The 21207-nt window shown below is 36.0% G+C and overlaps 1 protein-coding gene and 1 long non-coding RNA gene across 2 annotated transcripts; both read left to right on the top strand.

The window, feature by feature from the left end:
• Nucleotides 1-13930: 13930 nt before the first annotated feature.
• LOC149989845 (uncharacterized) lies at nucleotides 13931-16283 on the top strand. Its single transcript, XR_016506494.1, has 2 exons — nucleotides 13931-14350; nucleotides 15214-16283. It is a non-coding gene; the product is annotated as an uncharacterized LOC149989845 (long non-coding RNA).
• A 1729-nt stretch (nucleotides 16284-18012) lies between these two features.
• Nucleotides 18013-20570, top strand: LOC112291043 (uncharacterized). Its single transcript, XM_024538016.2, has 3 exons — nucleotides 18013-19324; nucleotides 19575-20018; nucleotides 20154-20570. Exons 1-3 carry the CDS (start codon nucleotides 18644-18646, stop codon nucleotides 20223-20225), a joined length of 1197 nt encoding a protein of 398 aa, XP_024393784.1. The 5' UTR covers nucleotides 18013-18643; the 3' UTR covers nucleotides 20226-20570.
• Nucleotides 20571-21207: the final 637 nt, after the last annotated feature.

Raw genomic sequence — 21207 nt, 5'->3', positions numbered from 1 at the left:
TACGCATATGTTATGCTTTAAAGAGTGACAATAGGTACAAATTTGACACTTTAACCTTGAACACCTATATCTCCTTGACAAAAACTCGAAATCATATAAACTCTTCATCCAAATTATATCCAAAACCCTGAACTTGCTGACCTTAGCCTCCAGAGCTCGAATGACTTTGAAAGAGAAATCCTAATCTCTAATAAGGCTTCACGCAGCCTCCTTAAAGTCCATTGGGCATGGCCTTCGACCAATAGGAATGAAGATCCTCATTTCTTGCCTTCATTCAACCATGCCTTGCTTTCATCCCTCCCAATAAGGCTCCTATTAGTTAAAAATTTCTTCTTTAGGCTCTAATCTCCTCTCAAGGCTTCATATTAAACATTTAGGTCATATAATTTTTTTAAATGTTATAATAAAAATAGATAAAATTCAAAATAAAGTATTTTATATCCACTCTCTTTAAATTAATCTATTAACTATTCTAATATACATCTAGATTTATTAATATATAATATATTTTAACTAAGTTTTATATATTATAAACTTTTACAGTATGACAATGGATGAAGCCTTCTTCACTCTTATCAACTCCTTTCTTGCTTCTAATCTAGATTCAATAGTCTCTAGTTTTCTTGTCTTTTAGCAATAGTTGTTTCAATTTCTTTTTAATATATATACTTCTTTATTTTTATTTTATCACTTTTTTTATATATGAATTTCATAAGTTTATGCATCTTCTTTTAGTTCATGTGCTTGATAATTCTACCACCAAGATGTCGTTTTGTAAGTAGTATTGATCTGAAAAATATTATAAGTGATAGTAGGATGTTTTGCATGCTTTGGAAAAAAGATAATAATTTTATTTAAAGAAATTATGACTTGTCAATTAAAACAATGGATATGATTTATATTAATAAATATGTAGAATTAGAGATTATTGAATAAGCTATGAATTCACTTTTTTGCAAAGATTAAAGTCATGCTATGAAGAAAGAACTTGATTCTTTGAAAGATTATGATACATAAATTTTTTTATTATTATCCAATCATACAGAGGTTGTAGATTCAAAATAGGTGTTTAAGAAAAAACTTATTAGCGATGGCTATATTAAATGTTTTAATACATTATTGGTTGCAAAGCATTTTACACAAGTAAAGGGTCTTGATTACTAAGAAGATTTTGAATTACTTCCTTACTTTGCAATAATTTATATATTTGTTGTAATTGCTGCTACCTTTAATTAGAATAAGTTGTAATTTGATTTTGATTTAGCTCATTTAAATAAAAATCTTAAAAAAAAAGATATTTATATAAAAATTTCAAAAGATTTGAAAGTTCCTTTGGAATACAAAGGTAAGTTGTTGCAATTGCTTAAGTCTTTATATAATTTGAAGCAATTTAGACGTAGATGGAACAAGAATTTGAATAAAACTTTTTTGAATCTTAGTTGAGAGTGTTTAGAATTAGATCTTTATTTATATATAATATATATTAAAAAACTAATTTTTACATTAATTATCTATATCAATGATGTAATTATTAGTAGCAAGAACTTTGAGATCCTTGTGAAATGTAAAGATAAATTACAAAAGTGCTACAAGATGAAAGACTTGGTCAATCTAGTGATTTTTTTTTGCATTGATTTTTTGCGATTTTAAGTCATATCACTAAGCATGAAAATGATGATCTTTTGGGTGCAAAAGTTATAAAGCTTTATCAAAAAGATTAAGATTTATTATTGTACCTTAGAAATGATACAAGATATGACATTGTATTTGATTGTCAATACTTTGCTTAATACATGGTACATCTATATGTTTTATATTAACAAGGAATCAAAAGAATATTTTATTACTTATAAAAAATAAAATATTTAATATTGCAATATAGAGGAAAATAAGCAAATTTACAATTTATAGGCTATTGTGATGCAAATGGAATAGGTTGAGTAGAAACGCACTATTCAATATTAGTTTATGCATTTATATTGGAGGGGGCAATTATCACTTGATTAAATAAGAAACAATCTTTAATTTTTGTTTTGTCAATAGGAGTAGAATATGCAATTTTGGTTGTTGTAACAAAGGAGACTTTGTGGTTTTGTAAAGTATTTAGGGATTATGACATTTTTGAACTGGAAAGGATTTTCATTTGTGAAGATAACCAAAACGCCATTGCTATTGCTAAGAATCTAGCACACCATGGCCGTACAAAGCATTGAGATATAGAATATCATTTTATTAGGCAATGTATGGAGAAAGGACAAATTGGTTTGGGATATTGTTCCATGGAACAAATGGTAGTGGACATCTTCACAAAACCTCTTTCTAGAGATAAGCTTCTAATTTTTAGAGATATATTAGGTCTTGTTTCAGTAGAGAATTAAATCCCACTTCTAGAGGAGTGTTGAATGTTCCATACTATATGTACCAAAAGCTATGACTTATCGAGCATTTAACTCAAACATTGGAAGTGCCCTTCCCTTGGCTTCTGGCACTTTTTATTAGCAACTAATGATGTCCATCTTGCTTTCATGTTTTCATCCTATTTCTTGATATGCCAAGCATTGACTTGTACTGCAACCCTTCTCACTGTTCTGGTATTATTAAGGACATTGTTTATCGATCCAGTAGTGTGTCTATGTAGTGTTCATCCATCGTTGCATTGTTTTGCTTCTCTTGGTTACAAGATTTTCGATCGAAATATCTGACTCCAATTTTCAGCTACCTGATGCACAGATTTTCAGGTCAGTGGGTACCGGCGACGACGGGGTTGCAGCAATTGCGAGTGGCTGTAAGTGTTCAAAGGTGGTGAATATAACTTATTGCAAATCCATCACAGATGCTAGCTTATACTCGCTTGCACTCCTCAGAGATCTTTTGCAGCTAGAGTAACGTGATTGCTTGAAGGTAACCTCAGCAGGTATAACCTATATAGTAGAGTCCTACAAACTCTTGTAAGATTTGGATATCAAGCGTTGTATCCGTGTTGGAGATCTCGGCATACTATCTCTTTTAGAAGGATGTCAAAACCTTTGGTAGGTACTGGTCTTGTGGAAACATTTTCATGATGTATTTGTCTTCACAATTCAGCTTCCCTTTCAAACGATGATCAGATGCTTATTTCCTGGACGCTTGACCTAGCAGATCAATCTGTCGTATACTGCAGTGTCGGACTTGGAGATGATGGCAATTGCAAGTATGTCATGCATCCAGGATATGAAGTTGGTTCATATGAAGAACGTTACAATTGATTGCTTTGCCAAGATTCTCTTGGCATGCAGCAGCTTGAGAAAAGTAACGCTCCTCTTAAGGTTACGTACAACTCTACTTTCCGAGGTGATGAGGCACATTGAGGATCGCGGAACCAGGTTACGCTGGATGCAGAAACCTGATTAAGAGGCTTTTGGGGAGCGAGACGGTTGTCATCTTTTGATGAAGTGAGGATTCCTCTAAAGATTAAGAACTTGTTATCATGCGATGGAGGATATGTAAGAGCAGGGATTCCGGTCGAAGACTGATCATGGAGAGGCTTGAGGCTCCAGTAACTCAATCCTCATCCTTGATACCAATCCCCAGGCTTGAAGACTGATCAAAGAGAGGCTTGATTTTATAGCTTCCCTCAGTTTATTTATTTTAAAATTTTCCTATATTTTCTTTAATACTTATGACAAATATCTCTAGAAGCTTATATTGTGCTGGATTTAGAGATATATCTGAGCAAGGTACAGGTCAAATAGCGCTGCAAACTGACTGCATCCACTGACTTCCAAGTGTCCAGAGGAGCTGAATTATATTAGTAATCTTCGCTTGTTTTTTTTCCTTCTACAATTAATCGCACTGTCATTTCCAATTCAAATTCCCTAAATGCGCTGGGCATATTATAATATTTCTGTATATTGTAGCTGCTTGACTGCCTTTTGATGTTGAAAATTAGAAGAATATTCATGTAAGTTTTGCCATTCTCATTTTGAATGAAAATTGTTAAATTTTCGTCGACCCAACATTGTTGGAAACTGGAGTTTTTCCAGCAGCTAAACGGCAACTTTGTTGAAAGTTACCGTAGTGTGGGTGGACCATCTTTTATTTACACTGGATATACTCTATGTTGTGAAGAGTGCATGCATAATGATTCATACGTCTCTCAGTTAATGCATCCTTAAAAACCGCAGCATTTAAACATTTTCACACTACATTTGTTTGAGGAAATGAATCATGGATGTCGTACATATTTTCTCAATACGATTGTTCACTTGTGACGGGCAGCATCCAATACTTTTATTTTATTTTTTTTACTTTGAAGGAATGCCTTCTTGAAGGGTTTGGCCACTCTGTAGTCAGACTGATCACAACCCACCAAATATTGAACTAGAAAATAAAAATGATATATTTGAATGCAGCAAATTATAAGAAATGTGGTATGTTTGTCAACTACTCAAGCATGTTGAGAAGAAATATATTCTTTTTACTCAACGTACAACACTATCATATCAAACATTTCAATCCTACTTTATCAATTTCAATTTCCAAGACTTGATGGACAATTGTATCTCTCAAATTATTTTTATAAATAGAAGTTCAGTACATGGCATGTTATGACCATTAAAGTATATATATATATATATATATATATATACATATGTGTTCTATATTTATTATACAAACTTTTAATTATGTCATATTTTAGGTTTAATATTAGAGTTGTTTTTGTCAATTCCAAAATTAGCTTATAATTGAAGAGTCCAACTTAAAGAAGAAAGTAAAAGAAGCCAAAGTACCAATAATTAATAAGAAAAAGAAGAAGGATAGAAAATCTCAAAGAAAGTTTTGTTCAACTAATATTAAAAATAATAAAGATTTATCTCAAGTCTTAAAAATAAGTTTAAAACACAAGACTTCTAGAATTTACAAAACTAAAAATGATGAAGATATTTATTATAGACATTAACAAAATTAAAATATCATATCTATCTCTAACATCATATATTTTTTCTTACCATATTAATCGAATTTTTTAGCACTTGCTTTGGCTTAGACATATTCTATTACAATTAATAATAATAAATAATTATCATTTTTTGATTAAGATTTTTACACACATTCAATTTTTTTACATATAAAAACTCAATATTGTTACATTATATATAAATATAAAATATTAATTATTTTCTAAGTTAAGTATTTTCCACTCAATATGAATATCAAAATAATGCAAATTTATAATAAAAAAATCAATATTTCTAAAAAAGATAGATAGCAAACTTCACAATGTAGATGTTTTATAACTATAATTCAACAAATAGTTTACAATCAACTCAATTATAAATATGACACATATAAGCAAAAAATGTCATTTTAATCAGCATTTTCAAGTTGATTCACATACCTTTGTACATCAACTAATCCAATAGCATGTAACAAATGATTTTTCAACCTAAGATTCATCAAACTGCATTAATGCTTACAAAACACAACAATTAATGAAATGGCATAACACCGCAAGAAACTAGACGATCTAACCTAATCGCTTCATGCTTCTACTACCTAAAACAAACAGTAAGTTGAAAATAAGAAACAAGAGATTGTCAAATTGGTTTTTGCATGGTAGTTTGATCATCGATCGATCGTACATTTAATGGAATCCTTCAATCGATGAAGTGAAGGTTTTGATACGGTCCAATAGTGAAGTAAATAGATCGCCTAATACACAAGCAGAGATCTTTGCTCAAGGGGAAGGAAGTTTGATCCCTACAATCGATTGAACTACGATCAGGATTAAGCGACTAATCCAAGGCACTAGATTGTTGGAACGACGGTTTTGATGACTTGCCACTAGATATCTGATCAATTTAGGAGTGACTAATATCAAATTGGAACTTTGCTGTATCATGAAGGAATATCTCAATGTGGATACCAAGCCTTGTTAGCTTGCGTATTCATAGGTTTAAATTAGATCGTGATGCTTGAAACTATGATCTAAGACTTCCAGAAGACACAAAATGACCAAACTAAGTTTCTTAATTGCATTCACTTCTAATCCATGGCACTCTTGTGAGTAAGAAATCAACAAATCAACATCTAAGAGAACCACAATCTCACTATCATGTTGTGGTCAAAACCAGTCGATGTCAAGAGCTAGAACCAGTTGCAGCATTCGATATCGATAGTAATACCTGGATCTATTGATTAGCCGTTGCTAGCGTCGGGGACGAAAGAGAGGGTCGATCGCGATCGGATTACAGTGTTTGACACAAACGCTCAGTTCCTTGTGCCAATTACAGACACCTGCGCTGCCTCGCGGAAGTCCTCGACTTGCACGAAGTCCAGTTGGAGAATCTGGGCCAACGCAATGGCCACAGCTTGTAGCGAAGGGGCTCCTAACGGAACAACGCGCCGAAATGACAATCGTCTCTTGCCCGGGGCCGCTCGAAACAGGAAGTAGTATGCGAGTGCCCCTATATTGGGTCCGAACGCCAAGGCCAGGCTTGAAAGCCAATCCTGTCTGCCCCAAGATTAGTCTTACGTAATTGGAATTGCCCTCACCATGTGAATATCCAATTCCACAATCAGATGAATAGTGAAGGTCCTCGTTTTACATTACTAGGACTAAACACAATCCTTCACGGAAGCCCAGATCAGGGAATCCATCCGCAGTACCAGGGCAACTTGTAAGGACGGCGGTTTTAGAACAACATGGATGTCTTATTTTGAACGCCTACTTGGGATTCCTAAAAGGAAAATAGCGCGACGTGTCAATGTCATAAAGCTAGCTATATTGAGGATAAAAGGAGTGGTCGTCGCGGTGGTGGCTTGGACGCTGCACAACAACTCCGATCATCAGTCAAACAAGAGGAGAATGCTTTAAGACACGATCTGACTAATTGTAGAAAAATCTTGCAACTTTCATTGTAGCAAAAAGCTCTCAGTCCCAAGAAGGAAATACGCTCTCGCTGTTGCTGCACCATCTAAGACCTGGAGGAGGCACTTGGAGGCATGCTTTAGATTACCTCAAAGCTTAGAAATGGACTTGAAACAGATCGCCGGTTCCAACAGGTTGCAAGCAACAACTTCCCCAACAGTGAGCTACACCTACACAACACAGAACAGTAACTGTGACGACGAGGTAGAATGAGGGGATGTCTCTCCGAATCAAGCACTTTCAACTTGAATTTAACAGGTCAAGGGTTTTTTTTCTAAAAAAAGCATGACAAACTTGTAAATCTTGCAACTGGGTCCCATTCTTTCACAAATGGGAATTGCTGATCGGGCCTTCATGCTCCTCACAGTTTGTCTAGTAGAATGGTTCCCCGTGAGTGCTGCGTAACATGCCTCGAAACTCATTACAACCACTTCTCAAAGTTTGCTTGCCTGCTGGATGGTTTATATATATATATATATATATATATCTCTCTACATATTTATTTATTATTTTTTTCTCTTTCATTAAGTAAAACGTTGTACCAAAGTATGTTTAAATGTTTGTGGAGTTGAGATAGGATTTCATCTGGTGGTTCCTGATAAGATGACGGTTGTGGGATGTGATAAAGTCCTATTTTTAGAGGGTAACTCTGGACACGGAATGCCAGAGGGAGTTTGTTTGATCCACAAATTATAGACTGTTTTTTTGGTTCTGAGTAAGTCTATTCACTGCAATAATTTGAAGTGTATAGATGAGTTTAGGATAAGAATTTTCAACGAGACAAAAGAATAGAGGTAATGAAGAAAGAAAGAAAATATATATATATATATATATACATATACATATATGTATATCGTGTGAAAGTCATTCATTCTTTTTAAGAGATTACTATTTAAATAAACTGATGCTTTGATAATTTTGTAGTAAATTAGGAAGATAATCAAATCTAATAGAGCATTTACTTATTTTTAAAAACACTACACTTTTCTATTAAAGTAACTTCTTGAATACTCTTAAAATTATTAATCACTACCTAATTTTGTGAATTAGATTTCAAAAAACTAGATTTCTAAAAAGTCTCAATCTTATTATATTCTTATTTGTAAAATTGGTTGGCCAAAGAGTGAATAAAGCTTAAATAGACAAAGTAAAAAGTAGTTATAAAGGCATGATAATATGGTATTTCAAACTATAAATTTCTCCTAATGCCAATATTGTATGATTTATATATTTTAAAATATCACACATCAGTGATTGTACATAATTACACCATTATGTTGGATAATTAATAGATACTTGTATACTTTTTAGAATATAAGAAATTGATAAGTATTTTATATTAATGTAGTTTTTTATATTGCAATGCACATTTTTTTTATTAAAATATTAAAAATCATTCTCAAGTGTAGTTTTCTATTGTTAATTTTTTTTAATTAATTATTTACTTGCTTTTGATTCTGAATTTATTGACTTTTGGTGCATATGTCATTATGCAAGTTGTACACAACCAAATTTACATCATTCAATGCATCTTATACTCAGAAAAATCATTCATTAAAGATCAACTTTTATATCTTTTAATTCCTATAACAGTCAATTTTTTTTATAATTTAATTGATAAAATAAAACTTACAAATGTTTATTTTTTTTTATAAAATATAATCAATTTATTATTCAGTTCTATGTTTATTGATGTTATTGGTGAATGCAAGAATGCCTTATAAACCCCATTAAGTTAATTTTTAGTATTTAAACCAATATTTTGTAGAAATCACATCAATTGCAGTATATATATATATATATATATATATGAAGCCTTGGTTGTAATATCATGTTTGATAATATTGACTCATTTCTTTTGAATAATTCATTTGTATATATATATATATATATATATGTAATAACTACTTCTAAAAATATATGTATAGTAAAACTAAGAATATAAATGCCTATTGATTTAAAATATATCTTAAATAACTAATTTAAATATTTCATAGATAATAAGATCAATAAAAAATTAATTTACTAAATAAATATGTACAAACATATAAACATATAAGTATATTTATAAATTTTTAATAAATATATAATTTATCAACAAAAAAAAAAAAAAAATTGATTAGCATAAAATTTCTTTTAATATTCAATAAAGTTAAAATTAAAGTATGTAATATATCTATATCAAGATATATATATATATATATATATATATATATATATAGATAATGATTTATAGTTTGTAACTTTTAATATTAAGAAGTATGGATAAATTTAGATACAAGTGAATGTGCTTATTATGTAGTGCAAGCAATTCAAATTTAGAAATATAACATGTTTAAATTCTGAAACTTATAATAGAAGAACTTCTTAAAAAAATGAACTAATGCATTGGCATATTTGTAACTTTTTGACACTCTTATGTATAATTTGTTCATATCTATACCATTTGTGATTTTATTTCACACTTACAATAAAATATATGTGATTATTAGAATTCAAATTTTAAAAACAAAAAATAAAAGAGAATTTCATTTTGGAATAAAATTTCAGTGATCTTAGAAAAACAAAATATTGTATACTAAGGCTGGTTTATTATAAAAGAATAATTATTGTGATTAATAAATTATAAAATTTTATGCTTATTATATAAGTATAGTATCACCTTATGCATTAATTAATTAGCATTCATTTAATATAAATAGTACTTTGATTAGACTTTTCTTTTAAATGAAAATATTAAAAAATACTTCAGAATGTTATAATATTATTTTCAATATTTTAAAACCAAGTTTTAATGAAAAACATGTTAAGTTCGAAAAGATTTAACTTTTTTATGAAAACTATAATATTTAAAAGAATAAAGAATAGAAATGGTACATACACTAGTTTTCTTAAGTCTTTTCAAGATATAAATAAATGTTGTATTATCTTGACTAAAATAGTTTCAAGTCTGATTTATTTCAAGCTTTTACTAGTTATTAATTGGATTTAGTATTTTATAAATAATATCGATGATTTTCATAGTGCATCTTATTATTCTTAAGAAATGTTTGATAATATAAATTTCTTCTCTTCAAATTGTTTTAAATATTCAATAAGTAATATTGTTAAATTATTTTCAAATTTTATTCCATTTTATTTGATTAAATTTCTTTAAACTTATCTCTTCAGCATATTAATTTTTTGAATAAAAATTAACTTAGACATTACTGCTTTGCTGATATATTTTTCATCTAAAAAATAATTTAAAACGCATATCCAATAAAAAAAATTAAAAAATTACAAAAGATTCTGAGTTACAATTACATAAAAATTAAAAAGCAATTTTGGTTGAAATATGAGGAATAAAAATCACATGCACAAAAAGTTCTCTATTTGAAAATATATTAATTTTATTTTTAAAAATAAACTTAATATTTGTTTTACTTACTGAAGAGTCTTAATTATTTTAGAGCTTTTCAATTGCTATCAAAAAAAGAGACATAGTAGATTGATTTTTCCTACATATTTATTATTTTATATAATATATTTTATTTAAAATTAATAATCGAATAAATTAGACATTTATATTTTATAAAAAATATATATAAGAAATTATAAGTTTCGAAGTAAAAAAATTTATGTTTTAAATAATTTAGATTTTTATGGATATAGACAAAAATAAAAGATCCAATAGATTCCTATATTAAATATAATTATTTAAAATTAAGTTTTTAAATATAATTTTCAATTATATATAATATTTTGGATTGATTATATTTTTAAATTTTTTATTTTTACAAATAATTTTACAAATAATTAATTTTTAATTTTTGAGGCATCTAAATTCAATCATAAATACTCTATTTTTTTATTTAAAAAAGTATTTCTAAAAATTTCGTCTATCAGCTTGTATGGTGCTATAATCTATTTCTTGATGTATTTTATTGTTACAAACATGGTTATTTTGTATTTATCCACCGCCTCTAATTGGTCAATAAATTATTTTAATATCTTCCATAGAAAATCTTTGCCATGGTGATTATCAAAGACATGTTTTTAAATGATTTAATCTTGTTTCTTATAAATTTATGTATAGAAAAATACCTCAATTTTTTTAAAAAAATAAATTACGATATAAAATCTATATTTTAATATTACAATTGTTTAAATTTGAAAAATTTTATTGATTAAAAAAAGTTTTCAATATATTGAGACCAATCAAAATAATGTCTTTTAGCCACTTCTTACATGTAAGAAATTGTTTTCTTAATGAATGCTTTACTAAGCTATTATAGATCAAATGACTATTCTTTACACTACTTTAATTTGCCAATTGACATCCAATCTAATATTTCCTGTCCTGTACCCTTATCCTCCCAAAAATATTCTCCTCCTTCATTTCCATAATTATTTCTTCTAAACATTCTCCACTCCATCAACAAGCTTGGGTATCATCATACATGAGTCTTTCTAGATAAAAAATATAAACAATTTTAAAACGCTGCTTGAATTCAGTCATATTTGCTACATAACAAATCTTTGAAAATTGTGTGATTCTCCGCTGATTTTGCACGTTAAAACATATAAACAACTCCCCAAACAAGCGTATTCAACTCCTTCCCAAGTGTGACAAAATGAGGACCATCAAAGAATATACCTCGTATCAGAACTAATTCCCTAAGATTAGATGAACCCAGTGGATTTATTTATTTTTTTGAAAGGGATTCAACCTCCTCCCTGTTCAAAAAAACACAAAACAAAACAAATCACACATCCACTCGTCGAAACTAGCAAAATCGCCCAATAATTCGTTTTTCATGACCAGATGTGAATGAACCGTGTTCTTGCTGTTGTCTGTTCGGTGAGTGTTGAAGAAAGAGGGCCAGGTCGGATTCGTCCGACGATGGTGTCGATGCACTCTAGTGTACAGTCCATTGCATTGAATCCAACGCTGACTATGAACTTGTGATCGAGTTGGATCAAAGAGGGTGCGAGAGAGTGAGAGTCGTTAAGTTGCATGTTGTTCCAGACTGTAGTGAGTGAGCATTGTAGCTCTGGCATCAGAAACTGGCTGGCTGGCTTTTGCTGTTGATGTTGGTGGTGTTGCTGTTGTGAGCAGCATTCCTCGAGTGGGGCAACAGTGGCCCTGTGCAAGGAGTTGTTTAATTGTGGGTTTGTTTGCCTGTCTGTGTATGTGTGCCGCAACGGGCGATGACGATGAGCACGTGATTCCACCCTCCCGTATCGCCAGGAACCGTGTCACTGGGGTCCGTCGTCGTTCAGACCCAGCCCTGCCGAGGTTTGTGCTAATTCAACACGTGCTTCACTGGACCATTCGAATCCAGACAGATCTCCGGCACGCGAAGTCGCTTGGGGCTCCACCATTGACCGCCGATAGATCCCGACGTTCCACCACATCGACTCGGCTCGAATGAGATGTTCCATCCACGCGTCATACATGGACCTCGTGCCTTCGGTTCTACTGCCGTTTATACTTATTTATTTATTTTGTACATGATTTCTCCAAATAAAATTGTGCAACAGTCAGGGTGTTCAAACTCAAGTACTGGAGGATGTTAGACCACCAACTGCTTCGATTTATTGAAGTAGAGAAGTGTTTGCACTGATTGTGGTTTGAGGCAGTAGAGTGAGGTGCAGTTATGTGATGATTAGGGCACTTGATGTTGAATGGCTCCACTGCAATGGTTATTTGCGTGTGTTAATAAAGTAAAAATCTATAATATATATATATATATATATATATATATATATATTGAGTGGTTTGCCTTCGAATCCATGATTACAATAAAAGGTGACGATGGTGATGAATGTTGCGTTGAATCAGAAGGTAAGTATAATGCTGAAAATATGATTGCGTCCTTTTATCTATGGCTTTGGCAGAACTGAATTGAATATATGGCAAAGATTAATGATATTGCCTAGAGGCTGGAAGGTTTCGAAATGAATGGTGTCTCGTCATTTATTGCCCCTCATCCGCCTTCGTTCAGTGTCAATGCAATTTTTGGTTCATAATCAACACTAAACATGGAAGTTCACCAACATGTTTTGTTGATGAATGGGGCTTCAAGAAGGGGCTCTTCTAACTTAGCAGAAACCAGTTCAAGCCATAAAATATATGGTTTGTCTCATTCGAGACTCCAGCTGACAAGCCAGAGATCAACACGGTGTGAAACAGCTCAAGCTGCTTTGTGCCTGCCCGCTTCCGAGAGCGACTGCATTGCTTCCATTCACGTCTCTGCAGGGTCTGCAATACCGTCCTGCAACCATGACTCATTGCATGATCCTGCAATTATACCACCCTCGTCAGGACTTAAGGAAAACGTACTAGATGCACGTGCCTGGGGAGTTGAAAATTGGTTTCCTTTACTACCACACCCTCCACAACAAATGGCTTGCACATTGCTTGCGCAGCGCACCTGCTTCCGTTGGGGAATTTCCAAACTGCAATAGCATTTTTCATGTTTTTAAAAAGGTTTCTTTACGGTTCTTTCTGCTGTCCGACAGATAGTGACAGCCACACTAGCTAGTAGACCTCCGCCGCTAGTCTACACCAAACTTACAGAAAGGTCTACGAAGCAGTTCAGCAGGCACCCAAAAAGCCTTCTTAAAATAAGGACTTACATTGCTGCTACTCATCACACATGCGAAAGGCGAGTGCGCAATCGAGAGAAAGCCTCGAATGAGGCCAAAATAAATCATCAATTCGTGAAGAATATAGACGTCTTCTCATTGCGCCATCCATCCCGCCACCTAGCACCCGCTTGCTTTTCATCCCACCTACACAAACCCATCCTATGGCCGTGTCGGTCAACCTACGCTCCAGTTCCTCCGGTAGTAGGGGGTGGGGGTAGGGGGTGGGGGTAGGGGCTGCTGTCTGGCCGGTCCAGATTGCGAGATTTGATCGACGTCACCCAAGTCGGTGCATTCCGAGTTCCCGACCTCGAATCTGGGTCGTCAGTTAGTTTTAGATGTCTAGAACACCAAACCCATTCCTCATTAGCAGCAGCGAAATGCCACAAGTATACGACACAGAGAAATATCTGACGGGGAACATGTCAAGGCTCTTCCGGTCAATGTGGATTGTTTGGGCGGGGGGTCGAAATGCGACCTCATTGTCTCTTCTCGAGTGCCTTGCGGTGTTCAATAACTAGAATCGGTCTGCATATTCGATTTCCGTTTGAGGTAAATGGCGAATTAGTTGGGTGACATGATCAGGGCTCTCGTCCGAGTGATGCGGCACCGAAAAAGTCTGAGCTCTATCATCACCAGTATCGCTCGCAGCTTTCGATATGGGCCCCGTTGAATTTCGACATGTGCTCCGAAATTGACGATCTCCGCACTGTGCCTTTCTTTTTAACAAATAGTCTCGTTTTCTTAATTGATTAAAGTGGAAAGAACGCCAGACACAAAGAGCTCTTGCGTCCTATCTTATTTCAGGTAATGCGATCACGCTTTATGCAACAAGTTATTCGCCATAGATTAATTCTTTTCACAAAATATACTTGCTGATTTCTGATGTGTCTAAATTGGGTAGAATTTTCTAGTTTACCTCTTCCACCTTTTTTGACTTTATTTCTCTATCAATATTACACACGTCAATTTATCAATTGGGGGGGGGGGGCAGATTTTGTTTCTGATACGTCTGTTCCCTCGTCGTCACTTCTACCAACTGCAATAAAAACACGATGTTTTTTGTTTTGTGCTTACGACCAGTAACTTTTTTTTTTTTTTTTTTTTTTTTTTTTAACAAATCAATTAAAACTCCTGAAGTATTTATTGATAGACAAGTGCCAAGATGTATGAAACTTGCTTTTTGTATGTTTTAGTAAATTTCAGCCATATAATGTTATATCTGCACACTGAAATATAACATAGGAACAATATGTAGAAATGGCTCACTCCCCTAGAGCTCGAGCTCGTGTTGGTGATATCACGTTCCTATCTGTAGCCCAACATACAACGATGTCCTGAACAATGGTGAGAATTACCATGCAACGTCAACAACGCAACCGATGGAACACAGTCAGCCGAGCTTGCCAGGCGATCGAGTCCTGGTTTCGTGACCGCAAGGCAGATTGCAACACTCTGGAGTGATGAGGCACAGGATCAGTCATGTGGGTTCTTTCCCAATGGTTGCGAAGCTCAGATCAAAAGTCTATAATTGCTGCCTGCGCAATGGACCGGAATCCGAATGAAGGGATGGGGGGGGGGGGGGGGGGGGGTATGCGGAAAGAAACAATCGGAAATAGAGCTCCGTGTGAACCATTTGATGCAAAATGTTAAGTGTGTTGCATGCGCAGAGTGCGCAATAAAGCAGAATTTTGCAAAGGTGGGGTAAAAGGGGCCCGATGGCTGGGGAGGAGGGCGACAATGGAGCGACCAGGGCCCTAGCCAGGACGATGCGTGCTCAGAAAATCCTTGATGTGCTGCCCTTTCCAGGGACTCTAATGACCAACAAACACTTAGCTTCTTCGGCATTCGAGGGGCAACTGTGGTTGTGTGTCCACGCTGCGCCAACCCACCCACCCATCCATAAATCGATGCATTCGGGGATCAAAGCTTCGAGACAGGAAAACACAAACCAGGTTGTAACGTCCTCGCCAGAATGAGGACCCCACCGAAGGAGAAGATAGTGGGTTAAAGGCATCGATGGCGTGGCTCCTGTGACTTGGTGCAGCTGGTTTGTTTGTTCCCTTTGCTGTGCCTGAGCTTCACAACCTCAACCTCAATCTCCGGTTACCCGCGAGTGTCTGTGGATGGTTCTCAGTTGTGGCTGAAGCAGTCCGAGTGTGGAGCTCAGGAGTAAATTAGCAGCAGCAGCAGGAGGGGGAGGAGGAGGAGAATGCGCCTCGTCCACTGTTGCATTGCAACATTCTGTTGTCAAAATGCTTCTCAAAACTTGCATTAAAACCAGGTTCTCTTATTGAAAAGAACAAACACAAATAAATAAATAAAAACAAAAACAAATCAAAGCAGAACAAAACAAAACCAACATCCACTGTTCACAACTTCGAAGCATAAACTCAGTTTTGAGCTTGAGAAAGCTCCTGTCATTGTGAAGAGCAACGACACTTTGTGTGAATTCTAAATGATAAATTTGCTGATTTTTAGTATATTTCATGTGAATTTCGGTGAATGATTTTGGTCGTTTCACAAATGTTCTCCATGTATTGTTGAACCTGTTTTTGTTTTTGGTTTGTCTTATTTTGCTTTAAGGGCAGTTCTTATAAATATCTCTTAGTACTCCTTGGCTCTAGAAACATCTATTGGGAACAAATGTCAATACTACATATGAAAAAAATAATATGAAAAATTTGACCAGTGAGAAGACTTGTTTACGCTCCCTTTATAATTTTTTTTTGTTTTTGTTTTGTTTTTGCTTTATTTGTTTCTCACATGAAATCCTCCCCTTCTTTTTTTATACAGGTGTAATGATTTTTTTTTTTTTTTTTTTTTTTTTTTCCTGATATAGGACTTGGGGCCACATGTGAATTGATGTGCCTGAAAAAGTAACTTGGAGCTTAGACTAGAATGTAGGATATTGTGATTAGTTTCTTTGGCTGAATTCAAATACAACTTTTAACTAAAAAAAAGAGAAAAAGAAAATCTTAAAAATGGCCATGCCAAGTTTTTCTTCCTCTTAATAATTTTTTTCAGTTGTTATCTATCATTCTGTAATTAATTTCCTCCTTTTCCCCCTTGTACTCTATCACATATTATGAACAGCAGAACATGAATTATACATTCTGGTCATCATGCAAAAGGTAAAAAGGGATTGTTTACAAGGGATATGCATGAAATTGTTTTATACCCTAGTAAAAAATCAAAGAACAGGACAAAAAAGAAGCTATTCATCCCAGTGTGAGCTCTTGTCTACACTCTAATTCTTTTCAAGGAGTAGAAATCCAAGATAGTGGTACAATTGGGTTGGTGTTATCATGTTGCGTAAAGTAAAGCATCAATCATTTCTTATATTTCGCACGTTTCAATATAAATTTTCCAACAAACAAAGTAGAAACATTGATTTCAACTTTGATGCAAAGTTGATAGTTCCAACTCTCTTCATCACTTAGTGATAGAAAAGATTTAATTATGACCCCTCCACAAGCATCACTCACAAATGACACAAATCGATCAAAGTGAAGAATTGCACACACACACACGCATATATATATATATATATATTTATGTGTGTGTGTGTGTAAAAGAGAGAATTGAAAGCTACTTGAAATGTTTTAAAATTAGAGCTAAAAATAAATTAGGATTTTTTAATTTTAAAATACCAGAAGTGAAAAATTATTAAATCACATGGTTTGTGGGACAAGAAAAATAAAATGAAATAAAATAAACCAATTTTGCAGAGAATGTGTTTAAGGGTTTTCCACACAGATCTAAATGGCACAACAAAACTGCATTTAGAGTGTCTCTGTTCCCATTAAAGTTAAGTTTTCCCGCTAAGTTCGTAGCTAAACAAAATTGCCTTACTAAAGAACTTCTGCAATGGTTGTATTCTAAGACCCCGTTTTGTCTATTTTTTTTCTTCTTCTTCTTCAACAGAGTTAAACTTGCCCCACAGCCACAGTAACTTACCACATTAGTGAGAGGAGATTAGCCAAAGCGGGTGGACTAAGCGAATTGAGTGATGATCACAACGGGTGAGGAAACAAGATTCCACAGAGAATACCACCAACAAAGTAAGCAAGAATGAACCCAATTGAACAAAACCTGGTTTTGATTTATGGGAGACATGGGGGTGCAGAGGAATGGCTGGCCCATGCCGATGCTGCTCCTGCAAACGCCCTTTGCCATGCTGCAAACGCCCCCTCGAAGCAACGGTGCATTTTTATTTTATTTTATTTATTATATGATTATTTTTATTTATTTGTTTTTAACAGCAGACAGGCGAGGGCAAATCGTCACAGAACCCTGGTTGCAGAGCAAATACATCAATAATCACATCATGGCCATCACACGGATTTGTTGGCAGGGTGCGAGCAACACATCGCGCGTTCAGCATAAAGACCCTCGTCAGACACCGAGCTTTTCACTTCATCCCACCAGGCATATAATACTCCGGCTTCGGCGCCAGGGGCAGAACTCGTGCACTTTGCTGAACCTGAACTGGGACCCCTTGAGAGCCCTGTGCGATAGATCAGCGCAACCGAGGCTGGAAGGTCAACATTACTACACTAGCAGCCAGGGATTAGCAGCTACTTGTGGTAACACAGTGGTCACTGGCGGTGAGAAACATTCAGTTTCGCTCAGCTTCGACCCGGGGCTCGATAACCTGAGGCGGAGCGAGCAGCCTGGGAGTTTGGAGTCCTAAATTGGGCTGATGCTAGCTGCAGCATCTCTCTAGCGACTGTTTGTTGTTTTCGCAGTGCACTGTTTCTCGAACAGGAGTTTGCGGCATGGAATTTCTTCGCGGATCAGTGTAGATACCTGTGTGAAGCTGGTGCGGTCTTCGGAGGGAGGGTGCTAGTGCGTGCTTGAAGTCTAGGAATTAGGAGAGGCATGTGTTTGGTGATCATCGCGTAGCAAGTAGAGTTTTGCTTGCGGTAGGGCTGTTCACTCATCTGTTCTGACGCAGAGTTGTAGCAGTGGAGGTTGAGGTGCGCCCTGCAGGGGGAGGGAGCAGGAGAGGGAGTTAATTAAGGCCCCGAGTGCTGGAATTTCATTTTCTGGTGTGTGCTGTGGCTATCCGAGCCGTGGTTGTCCATCCGTGTGAAGATGATAACGCTGGAGAATACGGGGTTGAATTGGGGAGGGTTTGGGTTCGACTCGCATAGCCGGGACAAATTGGGGGTTGGCTTGGGTGCGGCGTCGCTTGAACCAGCGGGGGATAATGTGGAGCTGCAGCAGCAGCTGAACGACTTCATTAGCACTTCATATATGATGCATCAAGGATTTGGTCAAAACCAATGTGGGAGTTTAGAGAGCCTGGTGGGCGAGAGCAGCTCGTACGTCGGGCTGCCATCAGTGGGAATATATCAGTCAGACATCGATCGAGACATTTTCTTCGATAGCTTGCCGCCAGTGGATGATCATAAGAATCCCCATAACTACGCACCCGTCTCCACTGTCCCACATGCACCAATTTCAAGCCTGGAATTTTGCTCTTCGCATGTAGTGGGTTCACTTTCTGCGTCGTCGCAACCTCAAGTCATGGGAGAGCGGTGGAATATAGATGAGGCGCCGACATCCACACGGGTACTGAAGCACGAGCGTAGTTCTGACGATCAAATCAGCACTCAGGGCCGGAAGAGGTTGGCCAAGAGCGACAGGACTGTCGCTTCTAAGTGTAAGCGACCGAACGAGCAAAGTGAGCATATTCTGCGAGAACGTCAAAGGAGAGACGATATGACCAGCAAATTCGCAGTTCTAGAGTCTCTTCTTCCGACGGGCACTAAAGTAAGTACAGCTCACCCCTGACTGCGAGCAGTCCATCTGTTCATTTTGATAGTAGTCCTCGTTGAACCTGGGTGTCAAGAACTTTTAGTCCATACTTGATGACGGTATCCGTGTTGCATGGGATAGTTGCACTAGGTTACGTTGAGCTGTCCGTGGCGTGTCGGGCACGTTTGTTACGTGAACTTACCTTAGGAAGTCATTTGTGAATGCGCACTAACGTCGTATGTCCATTGTTTTGATAATGTTTCAGCGCGACAGGTCTGCCATAGTCGATGACTCAATCCAATACGTGAACAATCTGCATCATCGAATCAAGGAACTCCAGAACAGAAAAGTGGAGTTGAATCAATCCGCCACCTGTCTCCAGAAAGTGGTCGCCTCTCGTCGGAGAAAGTCCTTCGGGGGCTTGCAGCCTACTAGTCCTGATAATGTGAATGAGAAGAAGGCAGCAGTTCAAAGGCTACCCATCTCGCCGCAGGAACTGAGCCGAATTCATACTCTTCTGAGAAGCAGTTTAGAGAAAATGGAGGTTCACGCTGACTTGCCGAACCAGGTGGTCATCGAGATGGTATTCCATCCTCAACCCCGCCTTCAGAGCAACATTCTGCAGTGCCTGGAGAGCCTAAACCTGGATGTTATGCAATGCAGCATCACGAAGATTGCACATCGGCTCATTTGCGTCGTCACAGCCCAGGTATACTTTCCTCATATCTGAACTCAATTGAGCCAACTTTTCATTGAAATCGAGCGCGCTGAAACGTATCGTGTGTTGATACCACAACTCAAAAGTTTCATTGTGCTGAGCATATGCTTCCTTTGTGATTTGCAGCCGCAAGAAACGAAGACGCCGACCAGTGGGATTGTTGGTGCATTGAAGTCCGCGCTTCAAGGTTCAGATTAACCACTTAGTGCCATCACATAGTTAGCGATGATGCAAAGTCTTTGAGAATTAGCCGGCAGAATTATAAACGACTCTGATATTGTGGTATATAATGCCTCCTGAGCCAATCACGATTATCGGTTGTACATTAAACCTTTTAAGCGAAGCACGTTGAGGTCATAGTTATTGAGTGTAGGTTAATTAGAGGGTCCACAGCCTTGTACTTCGGCTATCTACTCTGAAATAGCTTTACTTTCTTCTTAAGTGGCCTCGCATCAAAATAAGCAGGAATCCTGCAAGTTCGGCCCCACAGTTCTCCATTGTAATATTTCAAATGGCGGCTGTATATACCAACACTTGAGCTGAGTTCGATTGTGGTCGACCTTTTTAAATCCCCCCCCTCCCCCCCCCCTGAACAGCTTCGGTTGAATTGATACCGTTTGTGTAGTGTAGAGGCTGAGCAAATAATCTTTGACTGTGTTACGAAATAAAGACCAATATCCCAATTGATTTTGAACATTCTCATCTCCCTTACATCCGTGTGAGAAGTACTGCAACGAGTGTCAATGTGTTGCCATAGCACCAAGTCATCATCCGTCCATGACTGTTGCATCCCTGACAACACCCAATCAGTATCACACGCACACACATGAATTCTTCACTGGGTAAAATCCCAGTTCAGTCCGATACTAATCACCTCATCAATTTCACAACCATTTCCTTACCTCACATAGCGCAGTACACTGTCTAGCAGACAATGCAAATATGTGTGTGTGCAGCAGGTAGACAACTCCCACTGTCCAGATATACCATCAACAACTGAAGTCCACACCAAACGAGAAAGCTGAGCAACAGTCTCCTTGTCCAACACAAAATAGAAATAAACAATTACGTGCAGTAACAAATGGAGGCATATATAATCCCACCTGAATCTCAAACCACATATCGGTTTACAATAACGACGAAAGAGTTCCTCGTAGCGCAAGTGAAGGAACAGCTCACG

The sequence above is a fragment of the Physcomitrium patens genome, chromosome 1 (assembly GCF_059467195.1).
Source record: "Physcomitrium patens ecotype Gransden chromosome 1, ASM5946719v1, whole genome shotgun sequence".
Lineage (NCBI taxonomy): Eukaryota > Viridiplantae > Streptophyta > Bryopsida > Funariales > Funariaceae > Physcomitrium > Physcomitrium patens.
This window is presented reverse-complemented; position numbering and strand designations above follow the sequence as displayed.

What these genes read in the sequence shown, in the direction of transcription:
- LOC112291043 (XM_024538016.2), top strand. Translation starts at nt 18,644, where the DNA reads ATGATAACGCTGGAGAATACGGGGTTGAATTGGGGAGGGTTTGGGTTC. An exon ending in TTCTTCCGACGGGCACTAAA is followed by an intron (nt 19,325 to 19,574) that starts GTAAGTACAGCT and finishes ATAATGTTTCAG; the next exon opens with CGCGACAGGTCTGCCATAGT. An exon ending in TTTGCGTCGTCACAGCCCAG is followed by an intron (nt 20,019 to 20,153) that starts GTATACTTTCCT and finishes TGTGATTTGCAG; the next exon opens with CCGCAAGAAACGAAGACGCC.